Source organism: Erigeron canadensis, chromosome 8 (genome assembly GCF_010389155.1).
Source record: "Erigeron canadensis isolate Cc75 chromosome 8, C_canadensis_v1, whole genome shotgun sequence".
Classification (NCBI taxonomy): domain Eukaryota; kingdom Viridiplantae; phylum Streptophyta; class Magnoliopsida; order Asterales; family Asteraceae; genus Erigeron; species Erigeron canadensis.
The window spans coordinates 10498301-10521007 of NC_057768.1; the positions used below are offsets into that span (position 1 = coordinate 10498301).

General features: G+C 34.8%; 1 protein-coding gene across 1 annotated transcript; it reads left to right on the forward strand.

Annotated features, from left to right (window-relative positions):
- Positions 1 to 411: 411 nt before the first annotated feature.
- On the forward strand, positions 412 to 1803 carry LOC122610244 (protein ENHANCED PSEUDOMONAS SUSCEPTIBILITY 1-like). Its single transcript, XM_043783239.1, has one exon. The coding sequence runs from the start codon at positions 412 to 414 to the stop codon at positions 1801 to 1803; it is 1392 nt and encodes a 463-aa protein (XP_043639174.1).
- Positions 1804 to 22707: the final 20904 nt, after the last annotated feature.

Here is a 22707-nt window from a genome sequence, read left to right on the forward strand (position 1 = left end):
TATATATGGTTGTCAATGTATGATATTGTGAAACGATAACTTGTCACTAATTAAATATGTTATCTCGCGTATTACGCGGGACAATAATCTAGTTCATCTATAATTGATCATTTTATATTGGGAATTAAATAATTTAAAACTTTCTTTGTGAGTTCACGTGATGCACGAAACTCCAATGTGTTTGAGAGAATTCACATTTCAAATACTTTATAATATAATATAGATATAGATATAGATTATAAATAAAGATGATATATTATTTGAGAATTTTGTTATCATGTTTATACACCAAATATTAGTAATTAGTATTATGAAAACTTAATGCCGTGCTAATATGTATTCATTCGATTCAAAGTTCATCAATTAAAACCACGCATTTGTTCTATAAACACCCCCTGCATATTATTAATCATGAATTCGCCAATTCTAAGACAAGTATCAGAATGCTTTGTCAAACCACTTCATGATCTCTCACCCGAAAAAAAACAACCTATTCACTGCACTCCCTTTGAACTAGCCTACCTTAACAATAATTATAGCCAAGTAGGTCTGCTTTTCGCTAAACCATCATCACTTGAAGACCAAAACTTCTCCATAACCGCATTTTTGGATTACCTCAAAAACTCTCTTTCCGCAACACTTACCCATTTCTACCCGCTTGCAGGCCGTTTAGCGACTCAAAAACAAGATAACCCGCCTTCCTATGTTATATATATTGACCCCGAAAACAGCCCTGGGGTCAAGTTTATATATGCTAAGGCGAATGCTACTATATCTGATGTACTTAAACCTGCGTACGTCCCATTGATTGTTGAATCGTTTTTTGACCTTGATAGAGCTATCAACCATGATGGTCATACATTGCCTTTGGTGTCCATTAAGGTGACCGAGCTAGACGATGGGATCTTCATCGGTAACTCGATGAACCACGTTATCGCTGATGGCACATCTTTTTGGCATTTCATGACTTCTTGGAGTGAAATATTCAAATCTAAGAATCAAGGTGCTTGTGTTCTCTCACGTTATCCGGTTTTCAAAAGACAAGCTCTTTATAAAGAATACGATCCTATCGTTAGTCTTCCGTTTACACATCATGATCAGTTCATTGAACGCTACGAACATCCACAAGTACTTAAAGATAGATATTTCCATTTTTCATCTGCTTCGATAGCAAGGCTTAAGAAAAAAGCAAATACCGAATGCAATTCTCAAAAGATCTCAAGTTTACAAGCAGTGTCCGCTCTTTTATGGAGGTGTGTAACTCGAGTACGACGCCTACCAGCAGATGGTAACACAGTTTGTACACTTCCTGTGAATAACCGACGTAGGGTGAATCCGCCTTTATCTGATGATTATTTTGGTTCCCCAATTCAAACAGTACAAGCAACAACAACGGTGGAGGATTTGATGGCACATGGGCTCGGATGGGCAGCATTTAAGTTACATGAAGCGGTAACAAGCGACGACGATGTAGCAGTGAGAAAATGGGTTGATTCATGGTTTAAAAACCCGGTAGTGCCTAAAAATAGTAGCTTGATGTTTTCAAACATGCTACAAATTGGGGGCTCGCCCAGGTTTGATACGTACGGGTGTGATTTTGGGTTGGGAAAAGCAATAGCGGTTAGAAGTGGGCATGCTAACAAAGCCGATGGGAGAGTGGCTATGTATCCTGTCCGGGAAGGAGACGGAAGTATGGATGTCAAAGTGTGCTTATTGCCTAAAACTATGAAGGATCTTGAATGTGACAAGGAGTTCATATGTGCTCTTAATTGGAATTTTGTTCAAAAACGGGCATATTTGTAGAACAAGTTTTCGATATATAAAAGATGACGCAACGACCTTGTCATTGCGCATGAACTCAATTAGTTTATACATTACCTTGTATGAGACTGTGAAGAATAAGTCATGCTTGTGCGTAGTTTATGTGTTTCGGTTCTAAATAGTGGGTAAGGATTTAAGTTTGGTACTTGTAAGCCTAGCTTGTAATGTATCATAAAATATCAATTAATCAGAACACTTCAGTTCTTCTATATGTACTTGGCCGGTTTTTCATTCTGTTTTGGCGTCAAAATATTTTGCAAAACAAGTATGTCACTTCCCGAAAAAATCATATATATACAGCTCTTGTCTAGCTAAGTCACACACAACATTGGGAAGATGATCAAAATAGGACTGAATAACAATTTTAGAAATTTTTAATTGGAGCTAAAATGATTTTAATAATTTTTTTTTTCTTATTTTTTATGGATCATTAGTCAAAGTCGTCTTCGTGAAGTTAGCCATCTTTTACAATATTGTTAATGTGTGTTCGGAACAAAGTTTGTGGATGGAGTACGTCTCTATTATGCAACGAGTGGTTGCATCAAAGCAATGTAAATGATCGTAGTGTGTTTCACCGGCCCTAGGTAGCACCGAGACGGGTATGACGAAGGGGTACGAGGACAATACAGGTATGGGAAACGGCAAAAATAAAAAAATTAAGATACGGGTACGACAAAGATACGTCAATAAAAAATAATAATATGTTAAAGAAAATCAAAATAGATATATATTATGTATAGTATACAGTCAAAAAATACTTACATCTTCAAAAGATAATTAGTTATCGAACAACTTTTAAATTTCAATATATACTGATACTGTTTTGAGGTTGTTTTTGATATAAAGCATTAAACTTTAAGGTTGCTTTTAAATAAAACATGAAACTTCAAGGGCTAGATTAAACAATGATAATAAAATTATAAATAATAAATAAATCAATTGATGTCTCTTCTTCACCTTCGTTCCAGCCGCCGGAAAAACCAAAGAATTTTTTCTTCTTTCTTTTTTTTAACCTTACACACCCACACAGTATATATACATATAGGATATATATATATATATAATATATATTAAATGGGATAGAAACATCCCCATAGTCAACTGAAACATTCCCAAACTCTTCCAGTTTTCATCCCTTAAAGTCAAAACGTCCCCGGGCCGTTTCCTTGCCGTCCCCGTCCCCTAAACGTCCCCGGGACGGGTACCCTGACCAATCAGGCGTCCCCGTGCATCATGGCATAGGCCTTTCGGAGAAAGTTTACACAATCAATGTAACATTTGTTAAAAATAATTCAAACTCTCATGGACCGTTGGAATAAATGAGCTGTTTGAATGGCTTTGATAGCTGGGTCAAGAATTGATAGAGTCAGTCTAGAAGATAGGAGTCAGTTGCTAGTCAAATGCTAAGTTTGTTTCCGGTTTTTATGTTCTTTTAGTATTTTCTATTGAGTAGATAATGCATGTTGGTTGTACCATGCTATTCTCTATTGTACCATGTATGGCCTATATAAGCATGCATCGGAAGATGAATAAAGTACCAGCTATTTTCTATACTTTCTCTCTTGTATTCTACTATAATTATATTTTCTTTTTACTTCAAATTTACTTTGTAAACTCTGATATAAACCAACATCTGCTATCAGAGCTAGGCTCTCCCGTTAAGTAGTTTTTTTCTTTTTGTTTCTAAAGATTCACGAAGACACTCTATCATGGCGACACCTGCTAGTAGTGGTAATCCGATTGCAACTGTTCCTGTGTTCAAGGGCGAAGGGTATGAGTTTTGGAGCATCAGAGTGAAGACCATACTCAGGTCACAAGATCTGTGGGAGATCGTTGAAAAGGGATTTGATGATAAAGATGCTGATGCAAATCGGTTGAAGGAGAATGCGAAAAGAGATGCCAAAGCCATGACAATTATTCAGCAGGCTGTGCATGATGGGGTGTTTTCACGAATCGCGGCAGCAACCACGTCTCGTCACGCGTGGACGCTGCTCCAAACCGAGTTTCAAGGAGACTCGAAGGTTATGCAAGTTAAACTACAAGGACTGCGGCGTGAGTTCAAGACAATGCAAATGCGAGATCAGGAGTCAATTGCAGATTTTCTATCTCATGTTATGAAGATTGTGAACAACAAAAGAGCATATGGTGAAGAAGTCTCGGATCAGAAGGTCATTGAAAAAGTGTTGAGAAGATTACCGGTGAAATGGGATCATGTAGTGACAGTAATAGAAGAGGCAAAAGATCTGTCAAAAATGACATTTGATCAACTGATGGGATCCTTACAATCCCATGAAGGCAGAGTTAACAGAAATGTTGAGACACCCGAGGAAGATCAAGTTTTCCAGGCCAGGGAAGAGGAAGGATCTACTCGTGGTAGAGGCCGATTTGGAAATCGGGCAAGGGGACGAGGCCGTAGTAGATATGGTGGCCGAGGTAGAGGTAATATCCAATGTTATAATTGTGGAAGAATAGGGCACATAAGAGCTGATTGTTGGGCAGAGCCACAAGGACAGGCGGCTGTTGGGCAAGAAGATGTTGACGATGAAGATGGAAGGTTCTTCATGGCTCATGTTGGTGAGGTACAACCTTCCACATGGTTTGTGGATAGTGGGTGTTCGAACCACATGACAGGACAGAAGTGGATGTTCACTGATCTTGACGGTTCCAAGAAAGTGAAGGTAAAGATGGGGAATGGCAAAGGCATTCAAGTGGAAGGTAAGGGATCCGTGAAGATACCAGTTACTCGTGATCAAAGCAAAGTTTTAGATGGAGTTCAATATGCACCAGATCTGGGTTATAACCTTCTAAGCGTAGGTCAACTCATGAAAACCGGGTATGCCTTGTTATTTGATAATGATTGTTGTTCTATTACTCAAAAATCAACCGGGAAAACAGTGAGCACGGTACCAATGACGGCCAACAATACATTTCCGATGCATGTGGGATCACAAGAGCATGCTATGATCACAGTAGATGTGGATGAATCCACATTGTGGCATTTGAGATATGGGCATCTTCACGATGCAGGTTTAAAGACTCTTAGTGACAAAGAGATGGTGAGTGGAATGCCCACGATCAAGAATCTACCGATGTGTGAAGGTTGTGTGATGGGTAAACATGCTAGAGGCCCATTTCCAGAAGATGCTTGGAGAGCTTCCAGTTTACTTCAACTAGTGCACACAGATTTATGTGGGCCCATGCCTACTACATCACTTGGTAGTAACAGATATTTTCTTCTTTTTACTGATGATTTTAGTAGAATGAGTTAGGTTTTCTTTTTGACCAACAAGTCTGAAACTTTGGAAAAGTTTAAGATTTTTAAAGCTGAGGTCGAACGACAAACAGGAAAGAAGATAGTCACATTTAGAACTGACAGAAGTGGAGAGTTCCTCTCCTAGGCTTTTCGAGATTTATGTGATCGAGAAGGTATTCACAGGCAGTTGACAGCTCCATACACACCGCAGCAAAATGGAGTCGCAGAACGTCGGAACAGAACCATTGTAGAAAAAGCTCGAAGCATGCTTGAAACAAAGAAATTGAGTCCAACTTTTTGGGCAGAGGCAGTATCTACAGCGGTTTATATAATGAATCGTTCCCCAACTAAGGCCTTGGCTTCAAAGAGTCTTTTTGAGATATTAAAGACTCCCTTTGAGGTATGGTATGGTTATAAACCTTCAGTAAATCACTTTCGTGTATTCGGTTGTATTGCATATGCTCTAACCCCATCTCAGTTACGAAAGAAGTTGGATCCCAAATCCAAGAAATGCATATTTGTGGGGTATTGTACTCAATCCAAAGCTTACAGGGTTTACAATCCAGAAACAAAGAAGATCGTTACTTGCAGGGATGTTGTGTTTGATGAAAGTGGAATTTGGGAAGCTACTGAACAACAAGAACAACCTCGTATCATTGTTAGCAATGAACACGACGAATCAGACTTGGCACCTAGACCAGTCACCGCTTCAGGTGTGTCTGGGTCGTCTAGTGATTCACCTGTTCCATCTACACCATGTCAGTCAACTCCAAGGGTTCAAAGTATTTCCCAACAGTCAGGATCAACAAGTAGCGAGTCCTCAAGTTCAGGTCTGCGGCGGGTTCGTTCTCTTGTTGATATATATGAATCGTGCCCGGAGATTAGCACACCCGACTATTCATGTCAGTTGGCGTTGAGTTCTTTTGAGCCAACAACACATGAAGAAGCTATGAAGATAACAGAATGGAAGTTGGCAATGAAGGAGGAACTTGCAGCACTTGAAAAGCATGAAACATGGTCTCTCACAGACCTGCCAGAAGGGAAGGAACTGGTGGGTTTAAAATGGGTTTTCAAAGTTAAGTTTGGCGTTGATGGGAAGATTCAAAAGCATAAGGCTCGACTTGTAGCAAAAGGCTACACGCAGAAATATGGAATCGACTATGAAGACACGTTTTCTCCAGTTGCTCGTTTTGAAACAATAAGGTTGGTTCTAGCTCTAGCAGCACAAAAGGGATGGAAAATAAATCAGTTTGATGTAAAATCGGCTTTCTTGAATGGTCCTCTACAAGAAGAAGTTTATGTAGTTCAACCTCCTGGTTTTGAAGTTGATGAAGAAAGTAGTAAAGTTTACAAACTACACAAGGCGTTGTATGGATTGAAGCAGGCCCCACGGGCCTGGTATGACAGGATTCACTCTCATTGGGAGAAACATGAGTATAAGAGAAGTAAAAGTGAACCCACTGTTTATGTAAAAGAAGAGAATGGAGAAATCATCATCATATGTTTATATGTTGATGACATCATTTATATAGGTTCCTCCTCAAAGTTGATTCAAGAATTTAAGCAGAATATGGTGGAAGAATTTGAGATGACAGACCTCGGGGAGCTGCACTATTTCTTGGGATTGGAAGTCAGTCAAAAGCCCAATGGCGTTTTTGTGTCACAAAGCAAGTATGCAGCTAACTTGTTTCAAAAGTTTGGTATGAGTAATTGCAAACCGACAGCCACTCCCATGAATGCTCAAGAAAAACTGAAGTTGGAGGATGGTGGAGCTGCTGCAGATGGATTTTTATATCGAAGTTTAGTTGGAGGGTTAATATACCTTACCCACTCGAGGCCAGATCATGTGTATGCAGTAAGTATTTTATCTCGGTTTATGCAAAATCCAACAACTATTCATTATGGTGCAGCAAAAAGGGTGCTTAGGTATGTGGCTAGAACGTTGAATTTCGGGTTGTGGTATGAGAAACAAGGCAATGGTGAAATAGAGATAATAGGATACACAGATAGCGACTGGGGTAGTTCTTTTGAAGACAAGAAAAGCATTTCTGCCAATGTATTTTTTCTTGGTTCGGGTGCAGTTTCTTGGAGTTGCAAGAAGCAGGCGATTGTAGCTCTATCAACAACGGAAGCAGAGTACATCGCTGCAGGTGCAGCAGCATGTCAAGCTATATGGCTTCGACAGTTGCTTAAGGACATCGGGCAAGAACAAGTAAAGGCAACTACTATTTTTTGTGATAATAGATCTGCAGTGTTTCTGACTAAGAATCAGTCTCATCATAGTAAAAGCAAACATCTTGATATTAAGTATCATTTCATACGTGACTTGGTAGAAGAAAAGAAGATCGAGATTAAGTCATGCTTTACTGAAGAACAGCTAGCTGATGGGTTTACTAAAGCCTTAAAGCAGGAACAACTCACTTGGAATAGGAGATATCTTGGCATAGGATGTCTGGAGGAGTTTGAATTAAGGGGAGGTGTTAAAAATAATTCAAACTCTCATGGACCGTTGGAATAAATGAGCTGTTTGAATGGCTTTGATAGCTGGGTCAAGAATTGATAGAGTCAGTCTAGAAGATAGGAGTCAGTTGCTAGTCAAATGCTAAGTTTGTTTCTGGTTTTTATGTACTTTTAGTATTTTCTATTGAGTAGATAATGCATGTAGGTTGTACCATGCTATTCTCTATTGTACCATGTATGGCCTATATAAGCATGCATCGGAAGACGAATAAAGTACCAGCTATTTTCTATACTTTCTCTCTTGTATTCTACTATAATTATATTTTCTTTTTACTTCAAATTTACTTTGTAAACTCTGATATAAACCAACAACATTTGTTGCTTTTCCTTTTGGAAAGTTTTGACGTTGTTTGGAATTTGCAACATCATCTCCTATTTCTAATTTAAGCTAATATATGTATGAGTTAGAATGATTTGGATATAGACAATGATTGTTAATAGAACTAATTGGTATGCAGAAACGTAAGCCGAATGATAAGATCATGACACATTGCATGATGAGAGATAAAGATTAAGAGAAATAAAGATTAAGAGAAATAAAACATATGGTACATGTGTCAAACATATAATCTATTAAGCATATCTTTACACATATGTTTTAAACACATATCAATCATTTTCCTTTGCATATTGATGTGCACGGGTTCAGAATCGGCCCGAACCGGCTTGACCCGGGAATCGAAAGTGCAAGAAAGTGGAACCGAGAACCGGCCCGTTGACCCCCCGGGCGGGTCGGGTCAGGCCTGGGTTTTATCGGGTCGGGCTCGGTTTTACAAGGTTGGCCCGTGAAGAAGAAAATGATGATGTTTGTTTCTCTTGGCGTGAAATATGCAAACAAGAATGAGATGATAGAAATGGGTTTTGTGGGAGAGATAAACATATATGATAATGAAGTGGGTTTTCCACCGATCAAACCCCTTTTAGTTGTTAGGCTTCACGTGATTTTCTTATCTTCTTTTTTTATATAATAATATAAAAATAATAAATAAAAATAGTATAATAAATTAATAGAGTTGGTAAGAGACTAAGAGTATGATGATTTCAAATACCAATACACTCTCACGTGACTTAGTACCATCTCTCTTTATTTTATTCCATGTACCAAAAAAATCAACAATCCTATCCTATCAATTTGATAAATCAAACACCGATTTATCATTGTTCATATCCAAAAAAATCTTTAGAAAACTTTCATATCTCTCATCAAGCTTCAGCCTTATGATGAAGAAATAAAAATCATATTTGTAAAAGAAGAAGATCAATGGAGTTATCTTTCGTTTGAATTAAGGAAGGAGAAAAGTCCATTAACAATCTTGATGTAGTATCTACTAACATTCTCAATCTATCTATATTTCAAATATATGTGCAATTGTGTATTATTGTAAATTCAGTTTGTATTTCCCGAATATATGTGCAATTGTTGTATTATTGTAAATTCTTAAGGTATTCACGGGTTTCACCGGGTCAAACCAGCAACCCACGTTTTGACCCAGCCCGAACCGAGAATCACTAAATTTGTGAACCGTGAACCGGCCCGTTTGTACATCGGTCGGGTCGGGCAGGTCTGGGTCACGGGCAGGTCGCGGGCGGGTCACGGGTTTTGGTCCAAATGTTCATCCCTAGATGTTACCATAAACATCTATTTACTTGTTTTTTCATCATTATCCAAGTAAGTATTAGCTTATCGAACTATTCTACTAGTTTGGTGCTTTTGTTTATTTTTGTTTTTTATTTATTCCTTTATGTTTGCCTCGCAAAGATTAGTTCTTGTATACATTTATTTAGAAAGAGACTATTTTTAAAATAAAAATAAAAAGTTTGAAAACTTGAAAACTATTCGCATTAGAAATTGTTATTTTCATATTCCATATAAATAAGAACATGTTAAAATGAAAATATACTTCTTATTTAGAGTAGTGGAATTTTAGAATTTTGAAAATTGAAAAATGGGTATTATATACTATCAGAAAAGTACAGGATTGCGTGCTCCTCACATAGGTTTATTTTTTCTCCATTTTTTAAGGGGAAATTAGTTTTAAAGGTATATTACTTGTACATTTTTACTAAAATAGATATAAACCAAAATCTCCTTCTAATTTAAGAATAGGGTGTGTAAATTACGCCTAAAGTGGTGACCAAAACCACTACCCGGTTTTGGCAACGTTGTTTTATGTGTGTTTCAGCCATGTCATTGCTTTGACCACTGACTTTTGTGCCATGTCACCAAGCCATGTAAACTTATTCACCAGGTGACCCAAAAAATGGGCATGTTTGTCCGCTCTCATTGTTCAGAAACCCAATATTTTTATTGTATATATGTTACCACCAAATCTATACACATATTCACATAGTCACATAGAGGTTGGGTATTGTAAAACAAGATCTTGATCAATAGATCATGGTTAAATTGATGCACGAAGATTCACGAAGCAGTCGATGTACGATGATTTTTATGATGTACGGTGATTATGACTATAGAAAAACCTATTGTTTTATTTGTTTTACATTAATACTTGTTTTTTTTTACCTAAAACCTACTCACATATACGCAGCCATGGTTATACAAGTTATTCACCATGGTAATATACTAGCTCTACAAAAACCACCACATCATAGATCTAAGACAGCTACAACCACATATATGTAAATCACTACCACCACAACCACCTGCTCGTTTTTCCGGTGACGGGGTATAGCCGAAGAAGAAGGTTGCCGGAGGAACGCGAAGAGTGGCGTGTGGTTGGAACGGTGGATTGTGATAGGTTTGCTATCACTCTTTCTTCTTCTAAATCATCGTCTTCTATTACAATTATATTAGGGTTTTTTTTATTATAAATTAAGATTGAAAGAAATTGATGAATTATGGGTTTTGGTGACAAACCTTAACCCCCAAATCTCACTTCCTTGAAAAAAAATGTAAGATTGAGATTGTGATACGGCTACCTCATCACTCCCACCATAGAGATCTAACCATGTCATTTCCACCACTATCAAGATTCCGACGACAGCGAAATCAACGGCGGTGGAAGAAGCAACAACAGTGATGTGTTTTTTTCATCAAATTTTTTTTCACAAAATTACCCCTTATTCGACGCCGCCGCAACACCTCCAGATTTCGGTGGATATCCGGCACCACCCCATCACATCCAGATTCCAATGATATATAATTATTGTTTTATATATTTGATTGTATGTATGTATGTTTTAGTAGTGTGTGTAATGTGTTTGATATTAAAAATTTGTGGAAATACACATCCAAATCTTGGTTTACTGATGTTGATGATGATCATCTATGTATTTAGTTTCTTTGTTTTTTACCTCCAAATGGTAAATGTATATGTTTGATTGTGATAGAGAAATTGTTTGGTCTAATTCTTTATGAATCTTTATTAGAAAGATGATGAATATGATATGGTGGTATACTATGCATATATGATGAAGATGAATTTGGTTATCTGGGTATTTGATATTCAAATCCCTACATTATATAAACTAGAACAATACCCGTGCGTAGCTCGGGTTACACTTAATTACCAAGTACGTTTTTATTTTATTTGCATATATTTAAGCAATGACTAATTACGATTTGTATACTACCATAAAGTCAACACATTTGATGAGTGGTTGGTCTCTATCCCTTCGGGGAAGGAGGTCACGAGTTCAAACCCTCTTCACCTTTTATTTTTTAAGTTTATATTTAGTAATAAAGTATTTGTACTTTGGCCCCTCCTTTTTTCTTTTATTTTTCTAGTCCCTCCTGTTTTTTTTTTTATTAATTCAACCCCTTAGCTTTATATAATTGTATTTTTTTTTAATCTTTTGTAACATTTTGTCTTTTTATACCTTTATTACATTTAACATTTTTTTTATAACTTTTAAAATGTTATAATCATTTTAAAATGCTATATATTTTTTATTTTTGTTTTTTGGTTTTCTTTTTTTTGGTTTTTTGTTGCATTTTATTTTATGTATTCTTTTAAACATTTGGTTTTTATACCATGTAACATTTGTTTTTTTTATAACTTCTTCATTTGGTTTTCGTATTTAATAAACTACTTTTTATAAGTCAAACAACTCAAAAATAACTTTTATAATCCATATACCTTAGTTAACGAATATCTTATAATAAAAAATTTTTATGATACTTTATCCTACTTTTAAATACGCATTTTGTATGAAATTACATATAACTCTTAGAAAACCCTTATTAATCAATGTCAACAAATATAGACAGTAAGAGGGGATCCTTTATGGTAAAATACTTTACCAATTAATCATTAATCCCATTTACATAATTATCTTAGCCAAAACATAACATAAAAAAAGTTATATCATTTAAAAGTGAACCTGATATTAATGTCGGTCTCTAAATATGGCATAATCTTGGTATATAATTTAACCCGAGGGTACTTCCGATCCTTTGCTAATTACCGGTAACATTATCAATTCAAAATTAAAGTTATCCTTTTTTAACTTTCATATATACTGAGTATTTCTTATCAAATATACATTTAATTAATAATTAAAATGATAAAATTAGTATATTATTTGTATATATTTTATTTTATTTGTGTAAACTATATTGTATTCCATTGTAAACTGTAATAATTGAAGTGTGTGGTGGATTGCTCACAGATTGCAACGTGTACCCACAAGTCCAAATACACACACATAGCAGATAGAAAAGTTGTGCATTGATTAAGATCTACACAAACACACTTGTACCAAACATAAAATTTCTTCTTTTTCTCTCTAAACTTGTACTCTTATTCTCTAAATCCTAACATCTCGATAAAAATTAACTACAATCATATCAATAAAAAAATATAGCAACAAAAATATCGTTTAAATGTTCAAGAAGGAAAAAAAATCAAAACACAAACACACATTAATTACAATCATCTCTCTCGGTTTTCTTATTTTTTTTTTTTAAAGATTACGAGATGAATGCTTTGAGAATCAAAAGCAGCATCTTCGAAAAGACGAAAACTGATACGGCTCTTGACTTTTGTAAGAGACATGCAGAAATGAAGATGAGAAGATCCGGGTGATAAAAGTTTCTTCGATCAATATTTGTTCTCTTGTAAGGAATCCTTCGTTGATAACACAACGATACTCACTCAAAAACATGGCTTTCTAACTCAACCACCATCGCCGCCGATGACCAAAAACCACCATCACCGCCGGTGACCATCAACCACCACTGCCTAAACCACAACCATCGGAAATTATTTGTTGGTGTTACTCAAAAAAGAGAATGAGGCTCTGCAAGGATTTAAAAACCACTATTGTCTCAATTTATAGAGATGAAGATCAAGAGATAATGTTACATGGCTGAAAAATATGAGTTGTAGTTGTTTATCTTCTTTTTCTTTTCCCACATGCGTATTATATGAGTAACTAACTATCCATTTTAAAAGGGTGATTTTCAAAGGCTATGTTTATACTATTAGCCAACTAATCTTCCGATTTAGTAGCCCATGTTTTTATTATCTGCTAACCTAACCTTCCAATTTAAAAGGAAGAGTTTATATGGCTGAGATCACATATCAATCTGATCCAATGGATAGAAATTCATAATACTCCCACTTACTGGTGGCAATATGTATATATAATCTCAATTCAAAATTTGTTAGTTATTGCCTATGTGGCATGCTTAAAAATGCAAGAAAGCCCAAAAATCATTACAATATTGCTCCTTGGAAGGTCTACGGATTAGTTACTTTTATAAAAAGTTCAAATTTTCGAAAACGGATTAGTTACGCTTTCAAGAAGTTCAAATTTTCGAAAATTTGAATATGTAACCGTTCGTGTATTGCTTGTGTCGGTTACTTCCTTGCATGTCTATGTCTATATAAGGCCACTTCCATTTAGTTTTAAGGAATTTCAAAACGTAAACACATAACAGATCAATTTTAGCATGGCTTCACTAAACCATGTTTCAATTAGAAATTTGCGTCCAAATAATAAGCCATGTACGATAACGGTTAGAATTTGCGGCTATGGAAGCAACCTCTATATGGAGATGTTAATAACATAGGTAGTATTGAGATGATACTGATGGACGAACATGTAAGTATTCATTGTTTGTGAATTTTTCTTTTTTGATTAGATTACTTTTTGACATAACTTTCTTTTGAATTTATAACTAGCTTTTTAACATTCTAATGTATAAACATTTTCATTTTGACAGTTTGATAAAGTGGTTGTTGTTGCAACAATCGGTTTTATTCCAACCGACCAGTTATGGTATTCAATGGAATGTGTGAACTGTTCTCAATAAGTTAAGTTGACCGATCTCTACATGGATGCAGTCGACATTATTGATGCTTTAAGGGACAACAAAATGTGGATTTGTTGTTCATGTAACAAGGAAGGAGTTCTCATCAATCCTAGGTATATATTTATATTTCATATTAAAACTCTATAATCATTAAGTTGCGTGGTAAAATTGTATCTCTGTTTTTTTTTGTTAGGTTTAATGTGCAAGTTAGGATTGTAGATGCCACTGGTGCTATTGGAGTTAAAATGAATGATCAACAAATTTCAAATCTTATACAAAGAACAGCCTATCAAATTTGTGATGAAAATTATGAGGTATATTTGGTTTATTTCAGTGCTAAATAAGACTTTTCTATGCATTTTAAGTCATTAATTTTTTTTAAAATGGTCATTAGTTGTAATAGGAGTACATTTACTTCTCTACATGCATGCTTGAACTGGTGTTGAAGAAATTATTTAAGGTTATAGCGCATCCACGTGGGTCTATATATCAAAGTGGGGGAAAATTCATAATACCTATCACATCCAGGTAACCAACATAATCCTTCTTATATGCGCCTACTATGGGCAATCAATTTTATAATTTCTCTCCGGCGTGCAATGTACACGTTTTAAGCCCTCGTGTATCATTAATAAATCCCAAGGTATATCTAGCATTCTTCTTCTTTAAATTAATCAACTCATAAGAATATATTATTATGTCCAACTCAGTTATATTTATTCATTGATACAATCTTAGAATAAAGTTTAAGAAAAATTATTTAGGGTTGTCCGTGCATCGCACGGGGTCTAAGCACTAGTATGAATATATAATAAGGATGATGAATTTTACTAGTTTTTAGGCTCACCATGCGGACAAAACAACCATACGTTGGAGGTGGTATTCTTATTCCCTTTGTTAGGTTTAATTTACACGGTCAAGTATTAATACAGAAGGAGATTTTGGTTTATACCTATATATATCTATACTATATTATAAGTACATCCCCAAAAACCCCTCTCATCTATTCTATAATTATCTAAAATAACCATAATACCCTTTCTCTCTCCTCAAATCTCAACCAATCATTTTTTTTCTCTCTCCTCCATAAATCATTTATTCTTCCAATTCATTCAAAATTTTTTATCTCAAAAATCATACGTCGATAAATTATAAAATTGTATGGGTGTTCTTAAAATTTCATGCTCTTTCATTAAAGATGTCATTCGATATACTTTCGACGAATTTTTAAATCCGAGGGCGGAGGCCGTAGGCATTTGACTATCACACTCTCTTACCTAGCTATCACCCCCACCATCTCACCGCCGCAACGCGCAGGTACTTACTCTCGTTTTAGTAAAAATAGACAAGTTAAATACTTTTAAAACTAATTTGCCCATTTTTAATTCGTTAGTTACATATATATGCTAAGCATGAGATAAAATTTATAAACAATATAACTTGGTTCATTGGTTTGGCGTGTAACTTAAACCCCTTACGGAGTCAGTGCCTGTAACACCTCACCCTTGACGGAAACATGAGGTGTCATGAAAAGTACAGCACGACATGTAATTACATAGATACTGTTAAATGAAATAGATAATAAATATATTCCTGAAACATGAGTTCAAAGTCATAACGATGTTAGAACAACTTAATACAATAAGTCCATAAATGGGATAGTCCAAGGCATGTAGCCTTAAAGTCTGACAATAAGCAATGGAACATAAATCTCCGAAGTCCAGTCCTAGCATAGAAGTCTTTATCCATGATATGTCTGAGTACTTGAAAAGTATACTAAAACGTGTCAACACAATGGTCGGTGAGTTCGTAGGTTTTTGTCAAAAAGTCGAGTCAGAGAAATAAGTTTTTTGTCGATTCTTTTAAGTCAAAATAAGTATTTGTTCAATATATAATAAGCAGAATTACGCCATATAAGTCAAAGTACTCAAGTCTCAAAGTCACAAGTCTTAAAGTCCAAAGTACTCAATGCACCCAAAGTACTCAAAGTCTAGTCTTACGGTACATGCCTTAATACAAGCACATAATAAGCACGTCAAAACTTGTAAAAAGAAGGGCTACGAAATTCACCTGAAAGCAGCGCAAGTATGAGTACCCTAGATCACGAACTGTCAGATACACCTGTAACAAGCTCACTATCTGTCCCAAAGTCCTACATTGTCCACAAATCACCCAGTAAGTACCCACTCAGTTGTACACGTCAATGTCCTATACTAGTGTCTTAAGAAATGTCATTATGTCTTGTGTAATGCCGTATTATGTATATAATAACTTCATTTTACTTGAAACACTTTGAAATTTCAATGACTTAAAGTTTAGTCTTTGACCACTGAAACAAAGAACTTTTACATATATTTATACACATCGGAGAGTTTAACTTCCAAAGTGTTTAGTCAAAAAGTTTAAGTTTCAGAGAATTTAGTCTTTCAAAGAGTTTAATGAACTTCATAAAACTTAAGTAGAGAGTTTATAAGTTCTTTGAAACTTAAGTATGACATAGAGTTTATATATATGAGAGAACTTATTTTTAGAGAACTTAATTTCAGAGAACTTATCTTATTTTTGGAGAACTTATTTCAGAGAACTTATCCAGAGAACTTCTCTAGAGAACTGTTGGTGCATTTTCGGGTGACAACATCATTATAGAAGTTTGTCTTGAGTCTATTGAATATGTACTTGTAATAAACGTTAAGTTTTCGCGTATAATAAAGTCAACCTTGACTGTTGACCAGGTCGAGCTCGACCTTTGACCAGGTCGAGGTCAAGGTCAAGTCAAGGCTTTGGCCCGGTCCATGTTTAAGCCTATATATACAGATGTAAGGTTTAGGTTTCAAGAGGGAGAGAGTTTGAGTTGCAACTCATTAATCTTCTAGCTTTTTGTTTTCATTCATACTCTTGCACTTAGGAACTTAGTATTAACTTGTAATTGCATTTACTGAAGTAATATACGGTTCCAGTTTATTCATATTCGTGTTCGTATTGATATATTGTTGTTGATTGCTTTTGTATAAGATTTTCCGCACTTATACATTAGATAATTAATCTTGTTAGATCCGGTGGCAAAGGGACTTTAAAGTGGTATCAGAGCCAACGGAGATATTCTTTTGGTTCGGGATTAAGGTTTCAACAACTATTAAGGTGTTTAGATTCGATTCTTCAAGGTTTTTGGTGAAGAAAAGCTTCATACGCTCCATTCGATCAAGAACAAGCCAAGCTCGACCAGGTCGAGCTCGACCTCTCTCCAAGCTCGACCTCGACCTAACCCTAGCTCGTCCAAACACTAGCTAGACCTCCTAACCTCGACCTCGACCTTTTTCTAGCTCGAGCTCGACCACCCTCCTAGCTCGAGCTCGACCTCCTAGCTCGACCACCTTTCTCCTAGCTTGACCACGCTCCTTCCAGCAGACTCGACCTCCTAGCTCGATCTCGACCAAGTCGAGCTCGACCTCAAGCTCGACCAAGACTAGTCAAACTCGACCTGATTTTGTTTTGACCATAACTTTCAAACCGTAACTCCGTTTTTGACAAATCAAGCGGCCACGAATTCGTAAATGAGTCTACTTTCCAATGGTTATGGGAACATCACTTGACCTCGACCAGGTCGAGCTCGACCTCAAGCTCGACCTCGACCTCCTACTAGCTCGACCAACCTTTTGGTATTTTGTGTTCGAAGGTTCGTGCACTATATAGGTACGTATCTTTTGAGTTCCGAACTTGTCTAAAATATTGAACTTGTAAACTCTTATGAGTTTAGGTTTGATATTTGTTAATCGACGGTTTTGGACTTGTAAACTTGATCAACTTTGGATTCTAGTTTATCACTTTTCGAACTGTTAAGAACTTGTAATTTTGATTTAGTTTTGGCCTAAGCTTGTTGGAATATTGAACTTGTAAACTCTTTGAGTTTTGGTTTAATTTCTGTAATAAAGCATTAGACTTGAAAACTTGATCAACTTTAGGTTCTAAATTTAGACAACTCGACTCAATCGTGGCTAGAGTTCTATCCTTTATAGAAGATTCTGAGAAATCTTAGAAGAAATTCAAGACCAGGCCAAAAAGGTTGTTTTGGCAAGAAGCTATTGTGGTATCTCTTGATTGTATATGTGAACAATTGTGTCATGATGTTGTTTTGGCAAGGAGCTACTTGGTTATCTCTTGATTGTATATGTGAACAATTGTGTCATGATGTTGTTATGGCAATGAGCTATTGTGTTATATTTGGATTGCATATGTAAACAACTATGGGATTAAGATAAGAATGGGAGAATTGTTGTAACAAAAAACAAACATATAGGTTGTTTTAAGAATTTTGAAGAGAAAATGGGGGTATAAAAATTTAAAGCTTCCATGTTTTCTATGCAAAATTCTTGGATGTTCGTAGCAATGAAGATCATGGTGTTTCGACAGGGTTTAGTCATGGTATCTTTTTGGTTTTGAATCTGTGTGACATGTGTCCGACCTAGTTTTTGGATCAAAGGCGCATGATTTAAGATTAGGTGATTCAAATGAATCAGATGAAGATTGAAGACCGTGATTGAAATTCCGAGTAAACTGTTTATGATCTTTGCTAAACATGTGTTTGGGATTTTGTCGAAAAGCTTTTGTGATAAAGTTAATCATTTGTAGCCGAGTAATTGAAAATCAAACCTTTATTTAATGCCAATGATGTAGAGATGATTAATCCGGTGACTAGTGAAGAGGTTGCAGATTAAGTGGTTCTCTATGTATTTTTGAGATGCTTACCTTGAGGGGGAGATTTGATATGAAAGACTTCAGGTGATTGGTGGATTCATGAAGATACAAGACAAAGTCAGACACTATTGGTTGAATACATGGATCTTGTGAGTGTTGCATATCTGAAATTCAAGTTACAAAATTTCTTATCGTTGTGAGAGCTAATTAAATTCGATGCTGATTGTTGGAGATTCAACTTCTTTATCATATGTCGGTTAAGCTTGAAGATCAAAATAGATTGAGCGATGTTATTTTGCATAATATTTGGAGTGATGATATCCAAATTGCATGAGGAGGCAATGATGTATGTATTACTTTGAAGTGATGATGTTTGGCATGATAATATTGCTTGGAGCTTAATTTGGATGTTATTGTTCAGGGGGAGAATTACAATCTGAGTATTGGATCTGTTAATTGTCATAAGGATACAGAGATTTTGCAGTTTGAATATCAGTGTGCAGCGCATAAAGATCAAGTCTTACCAAAAGAAGACATAATATTATTAGTTAACGAAAATTTGTTGATTGCAGATTTTTTAACTAATGATTGTCATATGTGATAGCAATAGTCAAGGAGTGCTTGATTGGGCATTTCTGTTACTATTTCCATGCATTACAAGTGTAGACTTTGAAGATCGATGAAAACTTCTAAATGCTGATGTCAAGGGGGAGTCTGTTGGTGCATTTCCGGGTGACAACATCAATATAGAAGTTTGTCTTGAGTCTATTGAATATGTACTTGTAATAAACGTTAAGTTTTCGCGTATAATAAAGTCAACCTTGACTGTTGACCAAGTCAAGCTCGACCTTTGACTAGGTCGAGGTCAAGGCCAAGTCAAGGCTTTGGCCCGGTCCATGTTTAAGCCTATATATATAGATGTAAGGTTTAGGTTTCAAGAAGGAGAGAGTTTGAGTTGCAACTCATTAATCTTCTAGCTTTTTGTTTTCATTCATACTCTTGCACTTAGGAACTTGGTATTTACTTGTAATTGCATTTACTGAAGTAATATACGGTTCCAGTTTATTCATATTCGTGTTCGTATTGATATATTGTTGTTGATTGCTTTTGTATAAGATTTTCCGCACTTATACATTAGATACTTAATCTTGTTAGATCCGGTGGCAAAGGGACTTTCAAGAACTTGTTCGAAGAGTTTATTAAGAGAACTTGTTTAGAGAATTTATTTGAAGAACATAGGCAGAGAACTTATGTGAAGAGTTTATTTAGAGAGTCAGAGAGTTTACTTTGTGGAGAACCTGTCGAATCGCACAAAACAAAAGAACTTATTGAACAGAGAGTTTAATTTGTGAAGACTTTATCTAGAGAACTTAAGTAAAGAATTTATTTTGAAGAGTTTAACAAAACTCTAATTACAACTCATCATGGACGAAATTAAGGGAAGAAAAAAAAAAGAACTAAAACACTAGTTTTTAAGATTTACAACACAACACCATTGGAATCTAGCTAGATTTATACCAAAACTCCTAAAAAAAAATCAATATGTGTATACATGTATATATAATTCGTGATATATATATATATAGAAATTCGAATATATATGTATATATATTTTATATAAAAATCATAAACTATATATATATATATAAGATGAGATTTAACCAAATCAAAATCCTTTGATTACCTTAACAAATCCTGAGAAGAGTTTGATGATTTGATGATGATGTGATGATCGAAATTTTTGGAGAATTTGGGAATGAAGTCGACAGCCAAAAGAAAGGGAGGAAGAAAAGAAGTAGAGAATTTGTGAGATTTTGGAGAAATGAAGTCGACAGCCAAACCTTGACTCAATTTTGACTTTGAAGAAAACTCGTTTGACCCGAAATTAAAGAAAACCCGAGACTCATCAACGTACTTCGTTGACATAATTATTTGTATCTTTTAAATAGCTTCCAAACGACTATGAACATGACCATATTTGATGATTAAATCTTTAACTGTTTTAATTTTAAGTATTTCACTTAATTTGGCATTTCCTCAAGACAACTAGTATTCCTCATGTTCTCGAGTCCACACACAATTTTTCCAAAGTCTAAACACTCATAAAGCCCTACTAAAACAAAAATCCATTTATTCTGTGATAAAGTCTTAAGGTCTACGACTTACATAGACGAAATGAACTAAAACGACCGGAAAAGTATTTCGGAAAAATACGCTCAGATGACGGTTGTCAGAGTGCCCCAGGTTCGAATCTTGGTAACATTTTTTTTCTTTTATTAAATAATTAAGCCATTTATTATACAACATCTTTAATTTATTTATTTTTTGGCATGTTTATTTACTTTTCTTTTTTAATCTTTTAATTATATAACATACTTAAGTTATCTTTTCATAAAAATAACATATTCAAATATTTTAAAATTTCTTACATTCAACTTTTTAAAATTATGTTACATCTTTATTTGTAGATTTATAGATTTAATTAACATCTTTTATGTAAAACATCTTTAGTCATTCTTTTTGGCATGTTTATTTACTTACTTTTAAAACTTTTCATTATGTAACATTTTTAAGTTATTATCTTTTATATTTCATAAAAATAACATATTCTAAGATGTCTTACTTTCAACTTTATAAATTATGTTACATCTTTATTTGTAGAATTTGTAAAATAAATTTAATTAACATCTATTATGTAAATAATTGATTAAAGATGTTTTTCTTTTACCCCATAGTATTATGTTAGTAATATTATTATAAGTCATTACATTATTTGTAACAACCGTCGCCTGAGCGCTTCGTCGGACAATAATTTTCTGTTCGTATATGGTCAATGATTGTTAATTTAAGTCATTAGACGTGTGGTTGTATGAGTTAGAGTATAAATAAGACAAGATATGATTATTGGGTATGGGTGTTCTCGACTTTTTAAGACTTGGAAAAAAAAGTTTGAGGAAGACTAGTTGCCTAATAAAAATGCCAAATAAAACTAAAATAAACTTTTAAAAGTATTAAGGGGATCAATGGATATCATTTACCATGCCTTAAATTGTGTCGTTTCTACAAAAAATGGTATATGTAATTAATTAAACAAGTCGGCAACTGAAAAACGTACTGATTTTATTTTGGTCATAAATTTTTAACTGTAACTCCGTTTGTTAGAAATCCAAAAATAGTGATACATTGTAATTTAAGTTATGGACTTACTTGTAGTTAAGTCATGAGTTGATGATTTCTAAGGTTGAGGGGCTAATAGTGAGAATTAGCATAGTTGATGTGTTTAGACTATTAATAGTCCTCAATCCCTTAGAAATCATAATAACAAGCATAACTCTTAACATACATTCCATACCATTACACCTGAATAACACACACTTGATCCCAATTCTCTCTCAACACACACTAACCAAACACCATTGTTGATGTGAATTCGGTTGATAAAATCGTGTTGATTACATTTGGTATCAGAGCAAAACATCGTTTTGATCTCGATCCATAACTGAATTCAATCACATTTCATCAAAAATCACCTTTAATTTTTTTCCTGTTTCTGTTCGTCGTTTTTTTTTTTACTGAAAATCCAAAAATTAACATCTCAAATCACATAAAATCACAAATGTTTGTTCACCGTTCGATTCCTCATAGTTAATAACATAATCCTCTCAAGTTTCGTGTTCAAATTCGATCTGGAACAAAAGTTCAGATTTTGAGTTTTTGGGACTAAAATTTGGGATTTGATTCTGTTGTGTTAAAAGCTAAATTGCTGAGGTGAAAACAATCTGTTTGCAAGTGGTTTCATGTTCCAATTCTCAGAAAATCAAAAGAAATTGAAGTTTTAAATATCGTCAATGGAGTTGTTCATGTTCAGAGGTTGAAGACGATTGTGTAAAGCTAAAACGATCTTAATTAGATCGTTTCAGTTTTTCTTTCCTTCATACTTTCATATCAGTGTTGTGGATTGTCAAACGATTCAAATTTTGATCGTTTTGAGAAGTGTGGTTGTGTTGTGAAGAACTGATTGTGGCTAACTGATCCTTTGGATTGGTTTTGGTCAATTCAATTCTTGAAAAAATACACAAGTTGTTGAGAAATTCTGAAGAGAAACCAAAACGATCTCTTTTAGATCGTTTTAGTTTTC

What these genes read in the sequence shown, in the direction of transcription:
- LOC122610244 (XM_043783239.1), top strand. Translation starts at nt 412, where the DNA reads ATGAATTCGCCAATTCTAAGACAAGTATCAGAATGCTTTGTCAAACCA.